At 39.6% G+C, this 24,054-nt stretch overlaps 1 protein-coding gene across 7 annotated transcripts in view; it reads right to left on the reverse strand.

The window, feature by feature from the left end:
* Nucleotides 1-23,773, reverse strand: part of IMPG1 (interphotoreceptor matrix proteoglycan 1) — a 71,955-nt gene extending 48,182 nt beyond the window's left edge. For 5 of the 7 annotated variants that reach the window (XM_083608130.1, XM_083608127.1, XM_083608125.1 and 2 more), the window contains exons 1-4: nt 23,081-23,773; nt 9,483-9,716; nt 547-713; nt 337-365 (exon numbers count right to left, since the gene is read on the reverse strand). In XM_083608130.1, coding sequence (XP_083464256.1) covers nt 337-365; nt 547-713; nt 9,483-9,716; nt 23,081-23,147 — 497 coding nt within the window. In that variant the 5' untranslated portion in view covers nt 23,148-23,773. Of the gene's footprint in view, nt 1-336; nt 366-546; nt 714-9,482; nt 9,717-9,831; nt 10,060-17,869; nt 17,974-19,162; nt 19,213-23,080 lie in introns of those variants that run through there. The other 2 variants (XM_083608128.1, XM_083608126.1) reach the window with 2 other exon arrangements.
* Nucleotides 23,774-24,054: the final 281 nt, after the last annotated feature.

Genomic DNA, 24,054 nt, shown 5'->3' on the forward strand with positions numbered 1-24,054 from the left:
GTGAATATTGCATTATGTCTATTTAGAAATTGTTTTGGAGACTGAAAGATCTTCAGCCTATAATTGCTAATGCCCAAATCTTCCTGGATAGGATTGTGGATCAAATTATTTATGAACAGAGTGTGATTCTGAATCACTCACCCTTTAGAGGCAGTCACTCATGGACACACCAGACTCAGAGGATTTTTTATACTCTTCTTAACTGCAGCAGGTGTAATAAATGTATGTCATGCACATAAGCTACATAACATTCAAAATGCTTACATACCTTTTACATTTTTGTTTACAGAAGGCAGGAACATCAACTGAAGAGAACTCTTATTTTGGTTTACTTACCTATCCTGGAAGGTTCTGTGTTTTACTCGCTGGAAAAAGATTTAAAAAGAGAAAAACAGATTACTTGCAAGTTTCTTCTTTCATTATTCCATGATTCAGTCTAATGCCATTTCTTTTCCACCGTGGACCCTTTAAATCTTTTTTTGACGTGCCTTGGTCTTTTAAAAGAGACATTCTTCTGTGTGAGAAAACACAGTCTTTAGGTCTTACCCGTTGAATTATCTCCAGATGCTCCTGAGAATTACTGAAATTTTTCCCAATGTCAAATATGCAGAAAGTGTCTCGTTGACAGGCAGTGACCCAATTCTGGTATTCTGATGCATCTGGAATCCGATCCAGAAAGATCCGGAAGGCTTCCCATACAGCTTCTTGGCAGACTGAGAAAACAGAATAAGAATGCCTGCACTTTACTGGGCAAAAACTTTAATCTTAATTTAGTAACAGCACCCGTATAGAGACTTAAAGGTGTTTGATCCCTTACTAATGCTTCAGTCTGTCTCACACATGCAGCTAAATGTTGGGTTACATGGAACTCTGCTCCACAAATACCCAAATTGCCCAAACTCTGAAGCTCATTCAATCACTTACTAGTTCTAACTTTTTTGAGAAGCAAAAGGACCACTGGCGGCCTCTCTCATTAGAATTGTCTAGCAACTTCAAAGCTAGGCGAAACCACCCCCCTACACCCATTCTTTTCCTTTTGGGAAGAAATGTGCAGTATGCTCATCAGTATGTTTAGTCAGAACTAGTCCTCATACGTTTATTTCACTGTTCATTTTTTTTTACACATTTGTTCAAAGCGGCTTACAATATAAGAACGTCACACAATACCAAAAAATACCCACTAAAAATGGACACACACACACAACATTCATATATCAAAAGACAGTAATAGAGGATCAGAAATAAAACCACAAAGCCAATAAAATAACCAAATGTCTTCCAAAACAGTCATGTTTTTGCCAGACGTGCATAGAAAGATTAGCCTGATAAATATGCATTGGGAGGGCATTTCACTTAAGTGGGAGTTACTCAAAAGTATTTATTTATTTGTTCAATAAAGCTTACAGTAATGCCACTTATACCAAACGATAGACTTTGTTTCCCAAGTGATATGCTTTTTTGCGACTGTAATTCTACATGGTTATAGTTCTATTCAGGCATCTCCCCAAAATGATTTTTTAAAAAATGTTTCAGAAAATCATGAGGTCTCAGCTGAAGTGAAGACACAGAGAAAGGACAGCAGCTTGCTCAGCAGTAATTAGGAGGTGAACATGTTAACTCAGAGTCATGAAGCACTAATTTCTTCAGATCAATCAATAGTGAAAATCATGGGTATGGGGTGGTTATTGAACTGTTGGCTCCTTTAGCTGGGGTGATGATCAAGCGGCTGGTTGGAAGAACCAGGCCTATGGCAGGAAAATTGCATTAAGTATGATGGTAGTAAATAAAATAGTAGGCTCCAAAGACTGGCTTTTAAAAGTTACATTGACAGGTGGAAATACCCTGGCAAGTACAATAATGAGAAATGCCTTTCCTCTTGATTTTCTACCTCAATCAAACAAGCTTCTGCTGCAATAAAATATGTCAACTCTAACTCCCTGTGAGAAATGTTTTATACCCCTACTACTCTAAGGCTCTGTATACACTAGACATATTTAGTGCACATTTGAAGCACATTAACTACCTCAGAATTTGGGGCACTGTAGTTTGTTAAGGGTTGCTGGAAACTAACTCTGTGAGCAGTAAACTATTCGGCCCAGAACTCTTTGAGGGAAAGAAAGTGCTTTGAAGGGCAAGTGCAAGTTGCACATGTATTGGCATCTGAATAATCAGGGATTTGGATAGATGAAACTGCTGTTTGCAAAAAGCTGCACTGATTGAGGTGGGGCGAATTGGTGACAACAAATCATATAAACAAGAGATTCGAGCTATGGGCCAAGTAATAGCTTTTTAGATATTTGGTGGCAATACTACAGAACCACCATTTGAGTACATACACCCATCCAGTTTTTATATCCTGTTCTAGACCTTGCAAAACTATTCCCCACCCCAGGATTTCACAGTGCTTTATACCTGTACCCTATAAAATCTAAAGCTAGCCACCAGAACTAGTTCCTAGTGCTGCTGCAATAACGAAAGGTGACTATGGCTGGTTCCTATTGGAAGTAAAGTATTTTCCTCACATTCATGCCCAGATAATTCCTGAAATGGTTTTCAAAGGGTTTTAAAACCCACACTTTACTGAAAGCATAGTTATTTATCAGCTGATCCTCATGGCTCCTACTGCAGCCTTTTACAGTGTAGGACTACCAATATGATACAAAAATGCTCTTGAAATGGTGTATTTCTGAAAAAAAGTGTTTTTCTCTGGGCATGCCCTCTCATTCATTACATTTGAACAGTAACCAAGCTACGGAAGCGGGATCAGAATCCTGTGGTAAAAGGGAAAAACTCTCCTATTGTTCCACAGAAAGAATTGCCTAGGCACAGATGGAAATAATCTAGCCATAGATAATGCCAATTCTAGTGTACATTTTATTCCCCCCCCCAGAATCTATTGACTCATAAATGTTATACTGTCCAAAGTATAATTATGTGGTCCTATGCATCTATATTCCTGCTTCATTTGTTGTCGTTTCAAATGACCCTCCAGGAAAAAGAAAAGAAAACCTGCTTTGATGTATAGTCCCCATGGAAACAACTCTCCTCTTTTGTACATTGGCTCTAATTTGTTAAAAGTTAAAGTGCTCCCTCTCGATGCTGAATAACTAACCGAACCGCATGCCAAAACTGTAGCTACTGGTGGAAAATAACAGCCATCGCAGCTGTGGAACAACTGCTGGCTTCTGTATCATTTGGGGAAATAAAAGCAAGCATGTGCAAACGCACAAAACTAATAAGGCTGGGATGACGCTTCAGAACAAACACACAGTAGGGTAAAATCTCATGGCTGCAAGGAAGAGTTCCAAGAGTCCCCTCTGCTCAGCCTCTGTCAGCAGCCTAGTGCAATTAATACAACAAGCTCCAAAAAGGAGGACTAACGTGCACACAAATATTTAACAACCTGCTGTTCATAAATGAATGTGTGCATGTCAGACTACACAAGCCCATTAATTAATTCCTAACAAAGAAAAGCAACAAGGTTTTGTTTTTTTGCCATATCGTACAAACCAGCTTGAATAGCTTTAAAAGGGAGCTGGGCACTACACAGATGAAACGTATGTTGTCTGAGGGGAGTTTTTGAGAGGAAAAAACAAGCCAAAAACAAATTTCAATTGGTTCTCCCCCCTTTTTTTGATGGGGAGGGAAATATATCAATGGTGGCCTTGATCCAATGCTTTTAGCACAATATCCTGTCCTCAAACAATGGATGGAGGGTATAGATGCAAAGGAAGATGGCAGTAGTGGCTGGTATACATTGGAACTGGTGGGGAAGAAAGGAGGGAGCCAACAGCAGGCGGCGCTAGAGCCAATGACTGGCAGAGCCAACTAATTCTACTTCTAATGCCTCCATCCTTCCTGCTGAGCTCTACAAAAGCAACATGGAAACTAAGGAAGAGGAGGAAACTGGCAGCCAGGGCCTTTCCCCAGAACAGGGTTTTTCAACCAGTGTGCCATGGCACCCTGTGATGCCTTGAATGATGGCCAGGAGTGCCGTGGGCAACACTGGCCTCTGTCCCTTTTTCTTTCTCTCCCTTCTCTGATGCCCTCTCACATTTCTACCTACCAAAAGCTTGCACAGCTGTTTGTTGCAGCAGCCCAGGCTACAAGCTTCCGAGGTGCATGGTGCCTCTGGGGCTGGCCAGGGGGTGCTTGGTGCCAGGAAAAACCCAGATGTATGGCAATATGGTGGAAAAAGTAGCAGAAACAGCTAAAAGCCTAAAAGCCTAAAATCACTATTTTCGGGGCTCAACAACTTCGTAGGTGTCAGGAATTTTACTTTTTGAACCCTAATATAACAGGTGCCTGTGGGAGTTCTTTCCATATTCACCTGGATATGAAATGCATAGTTTCTAGATGCAATGAAACTCATGACATAAAAACCTCCATACCTTAAAGACAGTCCTGAAAAAGAAAGCTCAATCCCATACGCATGAAGAGAACTGCAGTCTAAAATCAAGAATTGCTATGCAATTTAATTTTGCTAATGTTTTTGAAAATCCATTTGTAGAATATACAGGCAAGGACTGCATAGAGAGAGAAAATGCAAGGAAGAATGAATGCAAGAAAGAATGAACGAAAGAACGAAAAAAAAGATTCCGTAAGCTTTTATCACAAACCTCATAAAGACAGATATTCTCACACTTCATAATTGGGAAGAACAACTGCTGTTCTTTAATCAGATGGTGGTGAATAACCACACATAGAAGCATTATTGTGCATCTCGTATAATCAACATGAAGTGCTGTCATAGGTGTTGCTGCCCTGCATGGTGAAGGCCCAGGTTGGCATCATAATTTGATGCTCAACTCAGGTATGGGACTGATTACAGAAATAAGCTCACGCAGCTGCAATCTGTATCTTACTATTGGATAGTTAGGGAAAGTAGTATAATACATAATTTAGGCAAATAAACCCAAAAATTTACAGTAGACTACCATCGCTGAATACTAGGAGACAGACTAGTTTACATACTAAATAATCAATGCACCTTTATTATTATCACCATTATTAGTATTTGGGTATCTAAATTGGTAGCAAAAGTTGGTATGCTGGATTTGATTTTATGTATCTGCTGTTTTATGTGTGCCTGTATACGATTGCTTTTTTATATATGCAATTGCTTTAACCGTTTTAAGATATATAACTTTGATCATATTGTGAATCACTTTAGAAGGTATCATGGGAAGCAATTCATAAATAAAGTATTCTCCTGAGGGGAGGGGAGAAGAAAGAAACTTGAGGAACTGTCCCTCTGTGGCCTCTCCTCCCGCCCAACTGCCACCATGGGGGGGGGGGCTGGTGGCTCTGAGGGACCACCTTGCCCAGAGGGGAGGGGAGAAGCAGCAGCTTCTTCCAAACAGACAAATTGCCTTATCCATTCTGTTGCAACTGTTTCTTAAAAAGCAATGCTGACTGTTGTAGTAATCTTATGTAAACTGCTTTGTGAGGTCTGCCTGAAAAGTGGTAAATACTGTGAATAAATAACCCATTGATGAGCCATCAACTAATCCAACTGCCTAACAAAAGAAGCCTTTGCCACCGGAAGCTTTAATACTACAGTAAATTATAAATAACGGAACGGGTAAGAAATATTACAAAAGTATGTGCATAAAATAAGAACTATGTCCCCTTCTCCACTGCTTTCTGTTTAAAGTGATATGATAGATGTGACTATATTCCTTCTTTTGAAATGATCCCTTTGAATGGGCTCATTCCTTAGAGGATGAATAAATAACCTTTGCGTTGATAATACTTCCTTCAGTGGGTCAGGGGCTCCTGGCAGTGGATGATTAAATCAGAACATAGCTGGGTTTGTGATGAGTGTGCAAGACTGCATGGTGACTTGCCTGCCTGGTGCAAAATGGCAGATCACAACTCATAAGTCATCTAGATAGCCTGTACAGCTCAGGAGGAGATCGTGATCATGGTACGTATTGGTATCAATGACATGAGGGAAAGTAGTTGTGTGATCTTGGCAGCAAAGTTTAGGTTGCTAGGTAGAAAGCAGAACCTTCCAAGGTAATTTCTCTAAAATGCAACCTCTTCCACATGTGAGGCCATCTACAGCTGATGAGTCTCAATGTGTGCATGGGACGGATGTTTTAGATTTATTAGGCCCCGGAGAATATTTTGGGCCAAGCCAGACCTCTAGAAAGGCTCCACGTGAACCAGAGTGCAACCAGAGTGCTTGCGTTTAAATTTAAAAGGTGGCTGAGCAACTTTTAAACTGATCCCTAGGAAAAAGCCAACTGGAGGGGAGGGCCGTGCAGTTACAGATGAATCATCCCTAAGGGATGAGGGTGAAAATGTTTTTGATTAGAGTAACTAGGCAATGAAAGTGCAGAGGGGCATGACAGGCATTCACAAAGGCCAAAGCGCCATAGAGGAAAACACACATGCCAGAGAAATTTGGAGAGAGGCACCATGTACGTGTGTTTATATGCTAGAAACTTCTGAGCCAAGATGGGTGAACCAATGAAGTGCTTGATTTTAAAGGAGAGCATCAATATAATGGGCAAAACAGAAACATGGTGAAGTGGAGAGAAAGCCAGTGGGACAAGGCTATCTCTGGATACAAATACAAACCAAAAGGGCATATTAGGAGTCACAACATTCTTTACTACAGTGTCGAATGAACTAGAAATCCAAAAAGGACTTCTCCACAGAATCACTTAGGTGGCAATACAAGGCCCTAAGAGTAATTTAGTACTAGGAAGGTACCATCATCCCCTGTTGAAAACATCCAGAGTGATTTTGAGATATAAAGTGAAATAAAGGAGGAAGCCGTAGGAAGAAACATTGTAATAATGAGTGACTTTGATTACAATGTTCCAGTGATGAAAAAGAGGTAACATTTCTAGGTGCCCTTAATGACTAACCTAAACAGTTGGCCATGGAACCAACCAGACGAGAGGCATCCATGGACAGAAACTTGAATGGTGCACAGGACCTGGTGACATGCAAGATTTAAGTGTTGTTGAACTGATTGATAAAAGTTGCCAGGGTGCTACCAAATTCAACATAGATTTGAGTGGGAAATTGCCAAGGAAGCCCAAAACAGTTACTTCAAGGAAGCAAACATTGTGACTTGGTGAATTCAATAATGCATTCTCAAGAGTACCATCTCTGCCATAGTCTTGCTGAAATAAAAGGGTTAATCACTGTGCAACTTTCTTTTCCATCCTTATTAGTTCATTCTAGGTAGCTGCTTAGGGTATAAAAAATAATAAAAAAACAACATCCCGAATTCAGGTAGGTAGCCGTGATGGCCTGATGTAGTAAAATAAATAAATAAATAAATAAAATAAATAAATAAAATAAATAAATAAATAAATAAATAAATAAATTGCCCAGTAGCACCTTAGAGACCAACTAAGTTTGTGCTGGGTATAAGCTTTTGTGTTAAGTGTGCATGCACACAAAAGCTTATACCCGGAACAAACTTAGTTGGTCTCTAAGGTGCTACTGGACAATTTTTTTAATTTTTAAATTTATTTCAACTTCCCGAATGTTAAGAGCAAAGGAGACAGAAACATCACACTGAGGGGGCTGTTCCACAAACAGAGAAACACCACTGAGTAAAACCACTACCTAAGGAGTACCTCAGAGGCTATTGAAGTAGCTATACCCAGAATATGCCAGCACACCATGCTAACCCGCCCCACCCCCTAGTCTTTGATGCTTTAACTGTTCCTTGGCAGATGAACTATATCTCCTGCTCAATCACTATTTGTTTAATGATACCAAGTAACATTCAGAGCATGCATGAAATCCTGCAGTCAGAGAACACCAATCTGCAGGCCATACCCAGCCATGCCTTCTCCTTGCCCCACACCACATCTTGTGGGGATTTTGATGGGATTTTTGTTGGGATCATAGCATAAAAAGAGGAGCACACACAACACCAGTTTTCTTCCTAAGCATAATTACTATGCAGGGAGAGGATCTTGCTGGAAAGGGAATGGTTAACCATACTCCTCCTATCCCTGTGATCCTAGTAATAGTGCTGCCTCTTGCGGTATTTAGGTCTTGAAGAAAACAGGTGCCATTCTGGGCAAATAGGAAGCCATCAACTTTTACAGTTCTAGGTTGGATTTATTCCATTCTATAAAATGGCAGAAAATTTATCTGCTTGCAGTTTTTCTGTAAACACCACAAGTTCCTGATACACATGAATCATTTTTAACCCATTTGCAAAACTCATGTGTGACAAAACCTATGGCACCACGGCTGATGAATTATTCAAGATAATGTATTATATACGTTCTACAAACATTCTTGCGGAACATCTTAACTCTAACTCACAAAACATAAATATGAGAGATGCAGAAATATGTGGAACTGCATGACAATTTTTCTGCATTTGCTGATGCTCTGGAAGAGGGACAGCATTTATCATATTTAGCAGACAAACTCAAACAGCTTCACTAAACTATTAAATTTGTCTTGGACTGCAGGTGTACGCTATCTGGATCCTTTTAATTCAAAGCAGCTACATCATTATAAACAGCCCCTCAAAAGCCTGTGTGTCTTGGAAAACCTTCCTCCAACACCCTTCTTTTGGCGTGGTGCAGCACAAATCTCCAGATGTCCATAGGTTAGATATAGTTCTAAGTGACGCAGGAGGGCATAAAAGAATCCTACTTCTGCCTTGTGCTACTTTTCCTAGAACGAAAACACATCATCCAGAAATTCATGTGACACAGCTCACATTGGGCTGTACTAGGATTCAGTGTGTGTGGAGGGCAAGCTGCCTCTGGAATGCTGTTGGTTCAACACAACATCTCTAGAATTAAGCTGCAATTTAAGAAAACAACAAACAACAAGAACCCTACTGGATCAGAAGACTAAGGGCTCATCAAGTCCCATTTCCCACAGCAGTCAACTACCTGCCTCTGTGAAATCCTCTGGGAGTTGTAGTCAAGCATCATTTTGAGGACACCATTTTGGTTACCCTGGGTTTACATGGTTACTTATGAAGAGATGAAACGCAGGCAGAACTGACAGCACAAGACCAGGCTGTTTGTCTGATTCAGTATAAATTGTTGCTTATAGACTGTTTGTCACATTTATACCTCACCCTCTCTCCAAGGAGATTGGAGCACCATAAAATACATTAAAAATTATCTCATTTTAGCATCAGACAACCTTGTGAGCTGGCCTAGGCTGACTTTCATTGACTTGCCTTAGGTCATCCACTGATCTTCACGGCTGAGGAGAATTTTGACACCAACTTCTCCACAGCCAAACTTTGAAGTATAACACTGGGACCCCACACGGTCATTTTTAAAATACTGGCAGTGTTGCACCACTTATATCAGGAAAGATATAACACTGCCTACAGAGTCTCTTTCAAAGTCTTTTCTTGCAAGAAAAAGCGAACATGTGGCCAATAGGTTATGGGCCAATAGGTTATGGGTACTTGTTACAAAAATAATTGCGTGGTATATCGAAAGCAGGTCAAATTGTGGCATGCTCACCTCTTAGCCTATAATAAGCTTGGTGGCTTGCTAAAATTTGTTTCACTGACTCTTGAGGGCAAACCTTCACTCCAGTTGGGAAAAAAGAAGACCTCTTTGTTCGATGTTTCGCCATATCAAATATCCTTCGGATGGTGGATACTTTAGACCTCTTTGTCGTTCTTTCTGACTTTTCAGACCCTGAAGCACCTGCAAGATGTTTTGCTTCACCGCGATTCATTTTATTAGGGGTCTCTGTTAAAGGAAAGGCAAAAAGAAAAAAAAAACATCAATAAAATGCTATACAGTACACAGATGGTTGTGGGTAGTCAACCCCCATTTACTGAAGAATAAGGAAACAAACTATTACCTCAAAATACCAACAACATGACAAATGTTTCATTATAACTTGCCTCTGTTACAAGGAACTGAGTGTAGATCTGCTGTCTAACCTATGCATTACTGTCCACTGTGCTACATTTATCTTCTCTTTCAAGTCAAAGTGGGTTTGCCTGTTGCATCATTCAGCAGCTTATGCTTGGCTGTTTTGAGTCACATGCACTCCAGGCACTCCCAGCCCCACCAGGATGCATCTGCTTCTGGCTCATGAAAGATACCAAAGCACTGGGAAAGTTGTCACTAACCTTTTTGTGGGAAATTATGCAGGAAAGTAATCTTTAATAAACGAGAGCAGAACTTTGTACAGCGTATTTGCTAGTCTAGATATTATGCCTAACACAGCTTGATACATGACATACTAATTCAAGGTGCGTGTGAATTTTTAAGTTAACAGTAAGGAAATTATGAGCTTTGAATTTCAATGGCTCAAAAAAAAAAAAAAGCTGCATTATCAGTTTCATGGAGATAATGAAGGAGCAGTCAGTGAAGTAATTATATTTTCAATTTTATTCACTGATGCTTAAAAAAATTTATAATGTTGATTTTAAATGAACTTTTCAAGATGCTTTGGAAGCATTTTTGCAGTTCTGTCTTTTAATTGCACAAGCAACCTAAAAGAAGGAAAGGTAAATAGCATCCCAATATTTGTTTAAAGACCTTCCATGAAAAGGAAATGGTAAAATGTGTAGATAATTGGAAAACTTTCTGAGGCAGAAAATATTTGTCTAGGAGGCCAACAATATGTGTGTAGCTAACTTAGATACCAATGAATTGACTGTAGATGGTAATTGCATTTGGAAATAGTTCAAATTCAGTAAGGGGCAGAGAAAAGGAATCAAATGTCTTTCAAGAGAATCAAGCTTACAAGAAAATAAGAATATTAGGAAAACTAAGAGCTAAATATTTAGTGGAGCATGACAAGTTTCCACGTAGCAGGAATGATCTACGTCTATAGTTTTCTCTTACTCTCTGAAATGAAGAATATAGCTTCAAGCAAAGCCGTAAACATTCATTATTATGTCAGTGGTTGTTAGATAGATGAAAAGAAAATAAGAGAGAATATATGCTTCATTGTGATGATTTGGAATTGAATGAATTGAATCTGAACTGACAGGAAAAAAATTGGGGGGAGTGACACTTCCGGTAATATGTCAGAGAAAAAGTAGCTTCCTTTGTGCATTGGACTGTTGCATAATTTCTTAATTAACATTCCAATGGATGTCTTTTTCAAAACACACAAGCTGGGAACAGTTATTCCAGTACGTTTTAAGACCATTTAGACAAGTGCTCTTCCACACAGAGAGTAAAACACCTGGATAATATGAGTCTGGTCCAGAACTATTCTTTTGCACAAATCTTAGTGTTGGTTGCAAGGGCAGGGCATACACGCATACACACACACACACACACACACACACACACACACACTGAGCTTCTAATATCTTACTGACAACAAGGAAAGAGAAGACAACAATGCGGTTCTGCCATATTTCTCAGCTCCATTTCTATCAACAATCATTTGTTTTTCACTAACCTGTGACCAGGCAAAATGAGCATCAAACACAAATAAAACAGTTTGCTGAAACGGCACACCTAAGAAGGAGAACCACACGAGATATTCAATAATTGGGAAGGCTTTGACAGGGACTTGTAAACAATAACAACAACAAACAACCTTGCATGAACTAGGGCACTGCCAAAGTGGAAAAGCAGCGCTATACAAAAACTTTCAATCATAAGGCACAAATGTGAAGCATGTATGGAACAACTTCTTGATAGTTCAGTTGGCCTGAGACTCTTAATCTCAGAGTCTTGGGTTCGAGTTCCATATTGGGCAAAATGATTCCTGCATTGCAGGGGGTTGGACAAGACGACCCTTTCAACTCTACAATTCTAAGGAAGGGGCGGGGAAAATAAAACCTTGATTTTGCTGTAAACTTCTATATAGTCTTTCCCAACCTGAAGCCCCACAGATATACTGAACCTATCAGCCCCAGCCAGCACTGGCCTAAATTGATTCACAAAAGTTCTTATTTTTATTTAGTTAGTTGTTATTTGTTCATTCTGTGATCCAGCATGCAGAATGGGCACAGCAACATGTAGGGCTGGCATAAGGGATTGCACTTTTCTCCTACTTCTTTTCCTGAGACACAGCAAACTCCATTTCACTCCTGTTGTGGAGATGACATTATGGTTTAAGCGAGTGTGAAGTATAGAAATTGTTCGTTTTCAGATTATTTCTTTTTTAAACAGAGTTGCCATGCTATTTTTGGTTGGTGTTTTGGTTTGAATCTATCAGGAACGTAGAGGCTGTTGCAATCATAGACTGGGTCAAGTGCGGGGTGGCAGATGAGAAGTCTTAAACATGTGCTTTACAACTGGTGTACTGCACATGGACACAACCATTAAGTCCAGGATCTAAAATTACCTCACTGCACTGCTGGTTTCTTATACAGTTGTTCCTCGGATTACAAACACCTTGGGTTACAAACACTTTGGGTTACAGACTCTGCTAACTGGGAAGGAGTACATTGGGTTAAGAAATTTACCTCAGGATGAGAACAGAAATTGCGCAGTGGCAGCGGGAAGCCCCATTAGCTAAAGTAGTATCTCAGGTTAAGAACGGTTTCAGGTTAAGAGCGGACCTCCGGAACGAATTAATTTCATAACCAGAGGTACCACTGTATTGCTAATTTGCCATCAGTACTGGCAGCCCCCCCCCTCCTCCCTTCCTCAATCATGGTAAAACCTCTGGCCCTTCTTCAGAATGAGACAGGGAGGCAGAAAGCCTCACGAGGTGGGTGGACAGAGATGGGTAGAGTATGGCTGGTACAGGCAGTGAAGCAAGCAAGTGGGAGGAATGGTGCTTGGTGCCTGACACAACTGTCTCAGATTGCCTCATTAAAGTGACAACACAATGTAGTTCACATGCTGGGTTGTTGTTTTTTCCTGGGCCCAGTAAACAAATCTATTATTTTTCATTCAAGATCTGTTTTTCACTAACACATTGTGAAATTTGAACTCAGGCCTTCCTAGTCCCCATCAAACACTCCACTGCAGGAGTGAGGGATTTCTGGCCTGCAGGCTAAATTATGCCCATCAGGGGTTCTACTTTTGCTCAGAAAGCTGTTTGTAGCTAGCCATGCCCACATGATGTTAGGTGTAGGGCAGGTAAAGCCACAACTGCAAATGAATAATTAGGAGCCTCAACCTTCCTAACTGGTGCTTACATTTTGACACCTTTAAATGGTGCAAATGCAAGTAAGTCTCTTTGGGGTTGGTTCCCCTTAAAAATGCCTAAATTGGGGTTTCTGAAACTTGGGTCTACAGCTGTTTTGGGACTACATTTCCCATCATTCCTGACCACTGGTCCTGCTAGCTAGGGATGATAGGAGCTGTACAAAAACAGCTGGAGACCTGTTTGGGAAACTTTGGCCTAAACAAAGACAGCCCCTTGCAGCTGGTTCTTGCAGATGGCATAAATATTTGCTGTTAAGGACAAAAAGGAGGCATCCAGAGGTTTCATTTCCCATCACTTTTGTGAACACCACACATACTTGCTCTCACATGATCTTTCATGTACTTTTCATCACTAGGCACAGTCAAGGCCCTCCCCTCCCAGACCAGGGGGAAGTAAGCCAGACAAAGGATTCACAGAAAGACGAAAACACATTCGCCTGCTTTGTGAGGTAATTGTATCTCCCCTGTAATCCATTTCTAAAATATAAATAGATAAACCCAATATCCTGTGTCTTCAAGCTCTCCACACTTGGAAAGATCATTGTTCACCAGCTCCTCCCCTATATCTTACTTACATAGATATAGTTACTAGTAATTACATACCTTTTTTCCACCAAAGAGCAAAACCAACAAAATGCAGGCCATCACATTGAGCACCTTTTAAAATATCTCACTTGCCAAGTTCTATAGCTGCTCAGTACCAATATATCCTTTAAGAAGTCCTGTGACATGAAAATTACTTGTACTACTATGAATTCCCTTCCTTTCCTTCTGTAGGCAATTAAGCTTGACTCATCCTAGCTTCACATAATTCTAAATCCTTGACAGGTGAACTGTGATATACCTGTTCTCTCTTTTTAAAAAAGTCAACAGAAGTTGATTAGTAGGGTGTTGACGAGCCATTCCCATTTGCACCTGATACCACAGCCAACCAAATCATTTTTAAAGGTGTAGTTCTGCTTTCTCCCTGGGGAGGGCAAAATGCATAGTAGCAGAACTCACCGTGTGTCTTGACTCTTAACCATTCTCTGAACTGTGGCAAGTTGCATAGCTGGCCTGACTCTGCATAAGGCTGCTCTCTATATTCAACTAAAGAAATACAATTCAAACACCAGAAAGGAGCAAAGGGCCTTGCTGTAAAACACAGTGCTGGACCAGCAACCTCCCATTCAATTGCTTGTGACAAAGAGGAGTATTCCAAGATTAAATAGCTAATCTGTTCACACTGAGCACATATATACATCGTGTGAAAATTCAGGACAAGGATATATGAATTTGTCTTGCTGAATCGGACCATATAGATTCATGTCTGAGAGTGGCCAACTGTTTGGAAGTCCACAAGCAGGGTAAGAATGTAGGGGTGTTGATGGAGCTCACCTAGCTTGTTCCAAGAAGGAAACTTTGGCAGCTCAAAGAACAGGAAAGAAGAGTTTGGATTTGATATCCCGCTTTATCACTACCTGAAGGAGTCTCAAAGTGGCTAACATTCTCCTTTCCCTTCCTGCCCCACAACAAACACTCTGTGAGGTGAGTGGGGCTGAGAGACTTCAGAGAAGTGTGACTAGCCCAAGGTCACCCAGCAGCTGCATAAGGAGGAGTGGAGATGCGAACCCAGTTCCCCAGATTACGAGTCCACCGCTCTTAACCACTACACCACACTGGCTGGTGCATGGTATCACAAGCCCCAAAGTATCCTCCATCTTGGATTAAAATCCAAGTCTGAGAAGGATTTCCCATTTATCCTCCACCCCACCCACTCACTTTAAAACATTCACTTGGTGGGGCAGCTTAGTTCCCTCTCTCAGTAAGAGAGACTGCTGTTCAATTGTGCCGGGTGTAAGCATGCTTTAGTAATTTGTGAAAGGATTTAGCCCTAGAATCCATTTTTAATGTTATGACCAATTCTAGAATATGTAAAGTAACAGTTTTAAGAAGTGCTTTTGAGTATCCTGCATTGTTGAGTAACCATGTTGCGTTCTACTTCAGTCCTACCACAGCTAATGGCAGGACTTGTCAGTCTTGGGCTCCATCCAGCTTCTCGCTCTTTAGAAGCACTACATATATGAGTTTGTCGATACATATATTTTCAAATAACCTCAGAAGCATGGATAGCTAATCTCCAGCCTCAGATTTGCCACATATAACAAATATTTTATGCTATTATCAGTATCTGCATGTGACATATTGGCTAAGCATGATAATTTTGCCCTTTTACTTAGTTCTGGTTATTTGCAAAGGCATTTCCTGATTTCTGTACAGCTGTGGAAATATTCTACCCCCTCCCCAATTATAATTCAATTGTAGATAGGCAGACATCTGTCACACACCGCTGACCTTTCATTATCACTTAACATTTATGTAACATTTTTCTTATTCACAAATCTGTGCAAATGTTGACTCACTGGTACATCTTTGAGGCACTATTCTTTCTATTAACAACTCTTTCCCCTTTCCATGCCACCTAAATTCTTTTGACAGTCCTCCTGGAACAAGCTAGCCCTCACTGTTGGTGCCCTATTCATGGCAGCACTTGATAGCATCAAACATTAGATCATTAGATCATTTCATTGGCTGATGACAAATTGATTGACAAATAGTGGATTCAGTTGAGGGGCACTGTCACAACTGCCCATAGCAAAAAGCATTAATAATATAGTTATGTAAAATAGAAGACTAACAAAATGTAGAATGTGGACCAAACAGCTGTAGGTGATCGCGTAAAACAAACCTGCTGAAATTTGAATAATTTTGGAGGAAGGGGCAATAATATCCTGAAGGTCAGCCCAATGCTGGAAAGCTATGAAAAGCAAATTATTTCTGTCCCATAAGATACTTTCAAAATGAAGGCAGGACTGCCTGATTGATTAGCAAGGCATACTGCCTTCAGAGTACAGTGGTACCTCGGGTTACATACGCTTCAGGTTACATACGCTTCAGGTTACAGACTCCGCTAACCCAGAAATAGTACCTCGGGTTAAGAACTTTGCTTCAGGATAAGAACAGAAATCGTGCTCCGGCGGCGCAGCAGGAGCAGGAGGCCCCATTAGCTAAAGTGGTGCTTCAGGTTAAGAACAGTTTCAGTTTAAGAACGGACCTCCGGTACGAATTAAGTACTTAACCTGAGGTACCACTGTAGACCAATTACTAATGGGAAAAGTTGCATAAATTCAGAGACAAAAGCAGTATTGGATGACAACTTCCCCTTCCAAAAATTATCAAGTGGATAATTTTATTAGCTTTCTTATATATGCTGCTAAGCAAGCTAAGAACAAGAATTACATTTTCAGCTGCTGCACTGCTTGTATTTAAATTACCAGGCAAAACTAATGATGGAAAGGGAGCTTTAATAATTAAATACAGATCAGTATTTAAATGTGGCAGATGGGCAAATCCAATCAAGAATATGCTTATATTATCATATGAACATTGCAATACAGTCAGAACAAAGAAATAATACTTGAGTCTGCCAGCTGAATAAGAAAGACGTATCACTCACATACTATACAACTTGAGCAAATTTTTCCAGTAGCAGAATTTCCCATTCAGTTCAATGAAGGGGGAGGAATATTCACATTCAGAACTTTCCCTTTCTTATAATACAAGTTAAAAGGGTAGCTCCTGCTTGTGTAGAGCTTTGGCTGTGTATTTGAAGCTGCTAGAGTAGGACTAATTCTGCTCCCTTCTACTGCGAAAGGATACAGCTTGCTAAAAGTTTGGTTTCTCAGCCATTCATCAGCTCTCAACCGGATGTACTAAAGCAGCTGGCCCTTAGGGAATCTTACTATTCAAAATACCAACAGTAAGCACAACAAATGTATAGAGCTATACAGGCTCTATATAAATGCCATCACCCCCATTACATGCCTTGACCTTAACATTTTGCCTCTTTATAAGGCAGTTCCAAACTTATACTATGAAAGAGTGTGAAGACTAGTTCAAAGTAGGATTTGGTCCTCTAGGGAAAATAAGAAAGGAGCTGAGTTGGAAAGAGCTGGCTGGTTCTTTGAAGAAAAACATAACACACACTCATGCACTAAGCCACTTGCAACACCTTTTAAGAGAGGTGGGATAAATAATAAGTTATTAATAATAAATAATTTAAAATTCAGAAAATACAGCAATTGAAGGGACATTAAACACTAATTATTCTCCCATGCAAGTATATATACTGAGGTATGGTATGCCCAAATATTCCTGTCTACCAACAACAGTTTTCATTTTGGTACTTGCCCCTCAAAAATGGTGGTGCCTTTTTGGTCCCCTTGTGTGCCTTTTCAAAATGCCTTCTTAAGAAATTGCTCACTTGACTTCCTAGGGTTACCATTCTTCAGTGACCAGCTCCTTCCTCAGTGTAGAGATGGGAGGGATATTCAACTGAGTTTGCATTTAAAGGTGAACCTACCTAATGTGCCAATACAGGAACTGAAAGATAAACAGACTTAGAAATCTACACTACTCTGTATTTTGCAAGCGAGTGAGTTTTCCAGTCAAGCAATGCTTACAAAAATGCATACTCTACGGCAAAGATTGCACAAAAAGGTTGCGTACCTTAATGAAGATACAATAAAACTGTATTATTGCTTTGCATAAAAATGTTAGGCAAAATTCCATATAGAACTGTGTGTATTAGGAGAAATTCACACTAAAACGCTGATGAATTTTCGTGATTAAAAAAGAAGAATTTGCAAATGGATGTGGAAATGTGGAGAACTAAACTTAAAATGGGAAAAAAGAGAAACAAATAAACCCCAATCCATCGATTCACTCACCCCTGCCACAGTCTATAGAAGTGACTTAGAATAGGGATTGTAGGCTGGTCACTTGCACATCACCGAAAAAGAGGAGGTAAAGACATTAAATTTGCACGTGTTAACTGAAATGGATATATACAAATTAGTTTAGAAATGATTTCTGTTAAATGATTGTTCTAAATAGAAACTCAGTACATGTCACCATATTGGGAAGACTGAGATCAGGTGATCTGTAAGCTCATCAATCTGTTGATGAGCAACTTCAATGTCTCTCTTTATGGTTCTTTGTCTTTAAACCAGGCTTGGGCTAGGATTGTCCTCTGTAAATATGGGCACATGACTTTCCTGGGGGAGTAGATGGAGCTTGTCTCCAGGGCACACAGATGCAAATGCATCCATATGAACACACAGGCAACTGAACAGCATACAGATTGCAATGCTCTTCTGACCGGTTTGAAGTCACAGTAAAATTATGAAATTAAAAAGAAAACACCAGACCACAGACTACAATAGAGTGAGCTTCCTGCCAAGAGTACAGTACTACTCGATATTAATTTGGACCTATTGATTTGGATCATTATTGTACAGAGGGTCTGTTATTAGCATTAGTTGCCTTGTTCTCGCACTCCAGAGTTCTCCCCCCCCACACATTTTCCCTGTTATTATCAAGTCTCCTTGTCTCAGAGGAATAAGACACTAGTCACCATGCTATCAAGAGTCAAGCATGCAATGCCTCTATCTAATCTAACTGACCAACACAGTCAATTCAAACACTTCATTGTATATATCTTCTTTCAGAAGTAGGCAAAAGGCTCCCCCCTCCTGATCTTAAAACATAATAGTTTGGACCCAGATGGATGGTATACAATAAATATGACAAGCATATCTATCATGATGACTAGTTTATCCCTATGTCATATTTATAAGTAATACTTCAACAATACAAAAAGGTCACTCCCAGGTCTTGTGTCAGAGAACAGGTTGCATGTGTTTAACACAGCCAATACAACTGTCTATAGCATTTCCACTGTGAACAGAAAAATTAACTTGTGGAATGGCGATGAGCACTCAAAAGCTTGTAGCCTTGCATAAACAAAAGAAAAATTGTGATGAGGGCCTCTTGGTACAGATATTTTTAACCTTCTTCTTGAGGTCAGTTATATAAACAGAGATCTTTAACAGTTGCTAGTCACTGCTGAGGCCGTCAGGAGGGGAAGTGGAAAGCCAGAAGTAATTAGAATGATTTCTCAAAGCACATAGAAAGCTTTTGTGCGCCTGTCTGAATAAACTGGTGAATATTTATTCTCTGACCTAAAACTCACATTAGGCTTCCATGAACCACATGATCCTCGTATTCTTTTCTGAAAAGGAAAGGACACAATGTAGAGGTACTTGATCTCAATGTGTAAGTAATTTAGACAGAGAACATGTCCACACATTCATATGACTCACCGAATAACTCCTGAATCATGTGATGATAACATGGATGTGTGAATTATGCTTTGATGCCATTCAACAATATTGCACTGTTTCAGCAAAGGCAACACAGTGTGTGATAAGCCATCAAGCGATGTAACATCATCAAGAGATAGTACATTCACATGTGGCTGACCCAATTAAATACAATATAGGGTTTTTTTAAATGCTTTCAGCAACATTTCACCATGACATAATTTTCATGTATAACAAAAGGAGTCAATAATATTGTGACAAGAATGATCATGCATCTTATATTAGTAGTTCAGGGTGTGGAAGAAAAATATGACTAGAATTCTGCTTAGGAGGGATATGTGTATGTTGCCAGCTTGTCTGAGCAACCATTGGAATTATGCCTAATATTCATGGAGCCCTAAGAGGAAATTCCAAATAGCTTTAATGTGCTAAGAAAGGATGAGGAAGTACCATAGGTCAGTGGCACAGCACGTGGCTAGCAGGCAGAAAGACCCAGGTTCAATCTCTGGCAGCTGCAGGTTGAGAAAGAGCACTGCTTGAAGCTCTGGGGAACTGCTGCTAATCACTGTAAGGACAAAACTAAGCTAGAGGGAGCAATGGATTTGGGCTTGGTAAACAGCAGCTTCCTATATCCCTGATGTGGGTCAAATCATCTGGAAGTCTCCTCCTAACATTGGGTGTATTTCCCTCTAATTCTCTAACAAGAAGACTTACAATTATTATTTTAGTTTATTCTTTATACCTGTGCATTGATATTTGGAATGTTCTTGAAGTTGCACCTTCAAACCATGAAGATACACTATTTCAACTGTGTCCTGGGGGAATTTTGTTGCAAGGATAACAAAGTTATTTAAATATAAGTAGGAAGTCAGTATATAAGTCAAATTAATGCTTTCGCAGCACTTTGTCCATGTATGACAGAATGTCTTGCATCTGCCTTTCATTTGGGTATCAGATTCATTCTGAAACGGTGTTTCATGTCTGAGACCCATTATCAAAGCTAATAGTTGCTGAAAAACAGAGGTAGAGCCAAGATTAGAAACTGAATTCTAGGATGTGGCTTAGATTGCTATGTCAAGAGTAGGCCCGTATACACACCATCGCAGTAAGCTGCTATGCCATGACTGTCCACATCCCAGTGTAGAATCTAACATGACAGACCTTCCTGGAAGATGACATTACTGTTGTGGGAAGTTTCCAAAAGATAGTTGGATGAGGAGAACCTACATCACAATGTGCTCTGGGGCAGCTGCATAATTGCTGTCTCTGTGTTTACTCAAGCAAGAAAATGATGAGCCCAGTATCAAAGCGGTCCTTTCATCCGAACAAATAATTGAAGTTTCCTAATGCAACTCTCATAGTGTTAATCTCTGTCCAGGTATAATGACAACTTTCTGGCAGTACATTTAAATAAAATATATATCTGCCCAAATCTCTAGAGGCTAGCCATGTTAGCCTGCTGCACCCAAAACAACAAAGCCTAACAGTGTGGTCCTAACCATTTCGACTCAGAAATAAGTCCTATTGAATTCAACGAGGCTTACTCCCTGGGTCTGTGGAATTAGGATTGCCATCTAACAAATTCATTATGAATTTGTGGACTGCTTTGTGGACATGAAATTTATGCTATGATAAATTTGTTAGTCTTTGAGGTGCCACAAGACTCTAGTATCAAGTGGGTAGGGTAGGGGTATCAAAATATGTGCATGCATTTTCATGCCATACTTCCAAAAATGAAAAATGGGGAGGGGGAAATCACATTGGGAAGACTATAACACAAACTGACAAATACCAGCACTGTTTAAGATAAATCTTCTGATCTGTCATAGCCCCTATGCACAGAAATAATCTTGAGTTAAGCTGTCTGGTGCAGGTTCAAAGTATAAGAAAAAAGAGATTTTATTATTTAATCCTTTTCCTGTCCCCTCCTGACCCAGGTAGTTGCCTTGTGCCTTATCCTCTAAATGACGACTTCTTGGGGAAATAATTCATAATCTCTATCAGGAAGTTTCAGAGAGTCACTTTCTTCTTCCTATAATGTCATCCAGTAACTCCTAATTTCAGACGGGTTGAAATCCTCAAGAATTATATAAGAACAAACATATATTTCCGTATAATAAATTTCTTTTTTTAAAAAGGCCACAAGATTTATACCCTTGTTAATTGACAATCTGTCAAATAAGGTTGTTTTAATTGCTTCAAAAGGTTCATTCAATGCAAGAGCAGTGAATCTCTGCCCACATTTTGCTTATAGCTCTTGCTGCAGATAAGCATTCACTTTTCTCTAGCATCCAGGTGTCCCAATTTTTAAAACAGTATTAAAGGATTATATTAACTGGATTGTGAAAATGAAAGATGGAATAACAAACAATGGTTTCAAAAGACAACTGTAAGTGGTACTACTACTTAGCTAAATTATATTTTTCTCTAGACAAATATTCTCAACGTTGATTCTGATCAGTGTTTGCTACAGCTATTTGAGTATGTTAGTGAATGATTATACTTCCTATTATCAGGCAGCTTAAGAAAAATAGCAGAAAAATGACTGCATTGTTTCATCTAGCGACATTATTTCAAAACAGTATTGGGAACACACTGTCATTAATCTATCCCTACTCATTTTGACAATCCAATAAAAATAGATTTGATCCTGAATCCTGTTTGACGTTTACCTGCACAATGGAGATGTCTGGTATATGTATGAAGTTATTCAATAATGAGTGAGGCAGTCTAAAATCCACTCATTTTTTGTACTTCACTTTTCATGGAAATATGTTGGACAAACCCAGAGTTGGAACGTGGACTGAATCCTTGCATTTTTAAAAAATCCAATCATAGCAATGTGAATTTATCTATTTATTAAAAATGAAAGAAAATCAGTACACCAAATGAACCACTAAATAATAACAAAATCCCCCACCCAATTGCTGTTTTCTGTCTAGAAAGAAAAAGGGAAACGTAACAGTGACAATGCTGTTTCTGTTACACAAAATTCAAAGCATGTGAACTTTTCACTTCATCAGAAGGAAGATAGCCCAGTTCTGATGTAGACTAAATGCCTTTGCTTATATTAGGACTCCATTCTAAAACAAAGTGAGACTTTATTTGTTTGTTTTTAAAAATTAATTCACTGCAAAAGTAGTATGTACCATTTTATTATCATTGTTAGTTCATGCCTTTCTCAGCAAACACTTAAATAATGTTTTTAATCCCTGTACAGCATTATCATTAACACAGAAACACCTTGATGGCAAGTACATCTGCAATGTGAACTATAGCAGTTTCTCTTAAAATGAAATGGAATCACATTATTCACCCAAAAGTTATTTATAATTAAGCCTCACTGAAACTAAAAGGAAAAGTTGGTAGTGAATTTGCAACTAACTTAAATGACCAACTTTAGCTGGATTAAACATTTTCAGCAGAAATCCATACTTACCTCTTCACATTTATTGCCTTTTTTGGTTTTGAGATTATATGTGTCTTACTGAAAGGTCTAAAGTGAAGTGCATCATCGACAGAGGCTAATTTGACTGAATCAGGCATACTAGGAATTTTTATGAAGGGTAGCACAAAAAGTTTCTGCAATACAGCGATATTGAATAGGAATAACAAATCCTATAGCAAAAATTACTCTTCAATGAAAGCATGCCCAAATCTGGAGTGCAAAACACATTTTAACATTCGCACAGTAAATTTGGCATTTATTCCTCTCAGCTAAACCCCCTGCTTCCCCACCCCCAACTGAAGCATCAATGTATTTTAAGATATACTCACCTTTGCTTCCTTGAACTTGGAGCGCAAGCCAAATTATAAGAAATATTAATCCACTTTTCAGATGCATGCTGCTTTTTTATCATTCACAATGTTCAAGGCTGGTTATTCAGGAAACAGAACTTATGTTGGACTGACTTTAGGAACAAAACTTCCTACTAGCTGCGTTTTCCACCCCCCCGAAAGGGGTTGCCAAACCCCAAGTCGTTTAGAATGCTCTCTGGCCTGATGTGTAATAACAGGTGTGGATGCAGAAAACCTGAGCAAATTCTCAAGCTCACACCTGTCACCCAGAGAGAATGAAAGTAGAACTGGAGTGAGAATTCGGAGAAGAGTGACGAAGTTTAAACAAGAAGAAAAAAAAGCAGTGTCTGTTTCTGGAATAAGCTGTTTATCTGCTGCTCAGACATAATCCCTCTTATGGTCCAGCTGGAGGAGCTGCCTTCATCTTATTAACCTTCTGGAGTGGCATCTGTCAGCTCCCAGTAGACTTTCAGTAGCACCATGATAAACAACGGAAGCCTTCTTCTAGTGACCATTACCTGTCAACACTTGCCATTTGGACATCCCAGTCATGTGGCCTATGTCACATCAAGAAGCATCGGCAAATGACGGCAGTAGGAGAGCCCATTACTTTGGTGAGGTGCAATCATAGCTAGCGAACATCCTTTCAGCAAGCTGACGGTGCGGAGCCTTTCCCTTAAAAACAAACAAACCAAACCATGAAAAGGCTGCTTTAGCAATGTCTGAGCAAGCAATGTCATGACTCAGCAGGAAAGTTCTGTAGCAGTCACAACTTGGAGCATCCAATTCCCAATTAGATTAGGAGGGGGTGGGGAGGGAAAAGAAGGTTTCATGGGCAGAGACAGGAAAGTAAGAGGAATGCATTCTGCAGCCTGAAGCTGAACAAAATTTGCAATACTGTTAATGCTAAGTATTACCTTCTACACTTCAGCATTCCATTCCATAATGATAGC

Source organism: Podarcis filfolensis (assembly GCF_964270895.1).
Source record: "Podarcis filfolensis genome assembly, chromosome: 3".
NCBI classification, from domain to species: Eukaryota; Metazoa; Chordata; class Lepidosauria; order Squamata; family Lacertidae; genus Podarcis; species Podarcis filfolensis.